Source organism: Sceloporus undulatus, chromosome 4 (assembly GCF_019175285.1).
Source record: "Sceloporus undulatus isolate JIND9_A2432 ecotype Alabama chromosome 4, SceUnd_v1.1, whole genome shotgun sequence".
In the NCBI taxonomy this organism is placed as follows: domain Eukaryota; kingdom Metazoa; phylum Chordata; class Lepidosauria; order Squamata; family Phrynosomatidae; genus Sceloporus; species Sceloporus undulatus.
In genome coordinates this window covers 109,828,792-109,831,393 of record NC_056525.1, presented here as the reverse complement: position 1 = coordinate 109,831,393, position 2,602 = coordinate 109,828,792, and the positions used below count along the sequence as shown (strand labels likewise).

Here is a 2,602-nt window from a genome sequence, read left to right as displayed (position 1 = left end):
AAGAGGTGATACGATAGCCCTGTTTAAATACTTGAAGGGATGTCATATTGAGGAGGGAGCAAGCTTGTTTTCTGCTGCTCCAGAGAATAAGACAATGGAGCAAAGGATGCAAGCCCCAGGAAAAGAGGTTCCACTTCAACATTAGGAGGAACTTCCTGACAGTAAGGGCTGTTAGACAGTGGAACACACTCCCTTGGAGTATAATGGAGTCTCCTTCCTTGGGGGGTCTTTAAACAGAGGCTGGATGGCATCTGTCAGGGATGCTTTGATTGAGATTTCCTGCATGTCAGGGGGTTGGGCTGGATGGCCCTTGTGGTCTCTTCCAACTTTATGATTCTACAGTGCTACAGATGTGTAGTGTGAAAAACACTGTCTCTGTGTGTACAACACCTACAAATACCTGAAACATGGAATAACATTTCCTGCACCTGTGCCACAATAGACTTCAACCCCTAATAGCTTCCCCCATTATAAAATCTCTACAGTGCCACAATAGTCTGTTGTTTCTGCTGGAACAGACTTGCACAGCAACCCCACTGAATGCAAAGCAAAGTTGTTGGTGTCACCAGCTTTCCTCAGGATTAAGTTATAAATTAGATTCCCCCCCAAAGGGGAGAACTTCCTTGTAAACTCATTTGTCTAGAAAATGGGATTTAGAAAAAATAAAGGAAACTAAAGTACAAGTTACAGCAAAATCAAGGTTTGCTTTTTGGAATGTATATATTTTAAAAATATATTTCAAGCAGTGGATGCTTGAATCCATTGATAAAGAATCCATATGGATACAGAGGGTCAATTGTATGGCAGAACAACAAACTTCATGGCACAGGTTTCTGAACTAAGGGCCAAGACAGGGTGAAAGTCCTAAGGGAAGTCTTCCAATATCAATGCTACTAAAACACTCTTAGCTCAGCCCCAGCTAAAGTGAACCAAGGCAGAAGTCAATCAATAACCAGAGAGGCTTCCAATCCTAGTCATGCTTTATGGGAAGGCAGTAAAGTCAGAGCCAAAACACACTGCAGAAATAATCCAGTTTGAGACTGCCTAAACTCCCTTGGCTCAGTGCTAGAGATGCCTGGGAATTGCAGTTTATTGTGGCACCAGAGCTCTCTTAAATGGCTACAGTTCCCAGAACTCTGTAACGTTGAGCCAGGGCAGCTAAAGCAAACTGGATTGTTTCTCAAGTGTGTTTTGGATCTCAGTCACAAGTCGCGGGGCCAGAATTTGGTGCCGACTCCAATCTCCCATTCCCAGCCCTGGGTCCAGGGTGCATCTTTTTCTGGGGCTGAGAGTGTGTGACTTGCCCAGGGTCACCCAGTGGCTTTCCATGGCTGAGCGGGGAATCAAGCCTTGATCTCCAGACTCCGAGTCCTAGGCCTCCTTGAAGATTCAATCCAAAGGACTGTGACAGGCTGCAACCACACTGCAGAAATAATCCAGTTTGACAACGCTTCAACCGCCAAGGCTGCCAATGCTATAGAATCCTGGGAAGTGTAGTTCACTGACATTCAGAGAGAGAGAGAGAAAGAAAGAGAGAGGGAGGGAGAAAGCTGTGGTGCCACAACCAACTACAAACCCCATAGCCTTGAGCCAGGGCAGTTAAAGCGGTGTCAAGACGGGTTATCCTTGCAGTGCAGACGCTGCCATAGCCATACTCCTCCTGAGGGACTAACTGTAGGAGAACTGCTCCACAGACACTGATATAACATATTGGTTATAACACATATAATCATAATAATATACAATAATATATTATGTTATATAATATATAACAATATGTATTATTATAATATAATATAATGTATAATATAGAATCACACATGACATATATAATAATATACAATATTAGATATAATCAGATATCATATATAATAATAATATGATATAACATGTATAATACTATACAATAATACACAATGTATATATTATACATATTATTATAATATAATATAATATATATAATTATCAGATCTGACATATATTATAATATTAACATATTATGCAATATACAATAACATATAGTCAGATATCATATAATAACAATAATTATATATAATAATAATAATAATAATAATAGTCAGATATAACAAATAATAATAATAGTAATGCTCCTCCTCCTAGACCTTGCAGGAGGAGGAGGAGTGGGGCCCCGCAGAGCCTGAATCTTGACTCACCTCCTCGCTGGGGCTGGCCGGGCACTTCTTCTTCAGGCGGCCCCAGTTCATGAGGTTCCCCGTCTGGAGGTTCAGGGTGCCTGCCTGCCCGAGCAGGACCCCGCCGAGGCCGCTCTCCGTCCCCATGATGAGAGAGAGCCGCAAGGAAAAGTGCTTAGTCACTCTCCTCGCTTGGTCACAAATGCAAGCACTGCAGCAAGAGCAGCGGCGGCGGCGGCGGCAGCAGCGCGCGCCCAACCAGCAGGGACCCCTGCGGCGCGCGACTGGAGGAGGGCGGTGCCTCCTTCGATTCCCTCCTCCTGGCGCGCGCAGAGTAAAAGCCGCAGCAGCAGCAACACCACAGCGCCACTGCGCATGCGCCGGACGTCAAACGCTGAGAAATGTGTCTCTTTGTTTTGGAACAGCGCCCTCTGTCGGTTTTGTGTGGG

At 44.3% G+C, this 2,602-nt stretch overlaps 1 protein-coding gene across 1 annotated transcript in view; it reads right to left on the bottom strand.

The window, feature by feature from the left end:
* GCLM (glutamate-cysteine ligase modifier subunit) overlaps positions 1–2,429 on the bottom strand; it is a 19,843-nt gene extending 17,414 nt beyond the window's left edge. Inside the window, exon 1 of the mRNA XM_042462092.1 lies at positions 2,175–2,429. Within this exon, the coding sequence (XP_042318026.1) occupies positions 2,175–2,300 (126 nt within the window). The 5' untranslated portion in view covers positions 2,301–2,429. The remainder of the gene's footprint in view (positions 1–2,174) is intronic.
* Between the last annotated feature and the right edge of the window lie 173 nt (positions 2,430–2,602).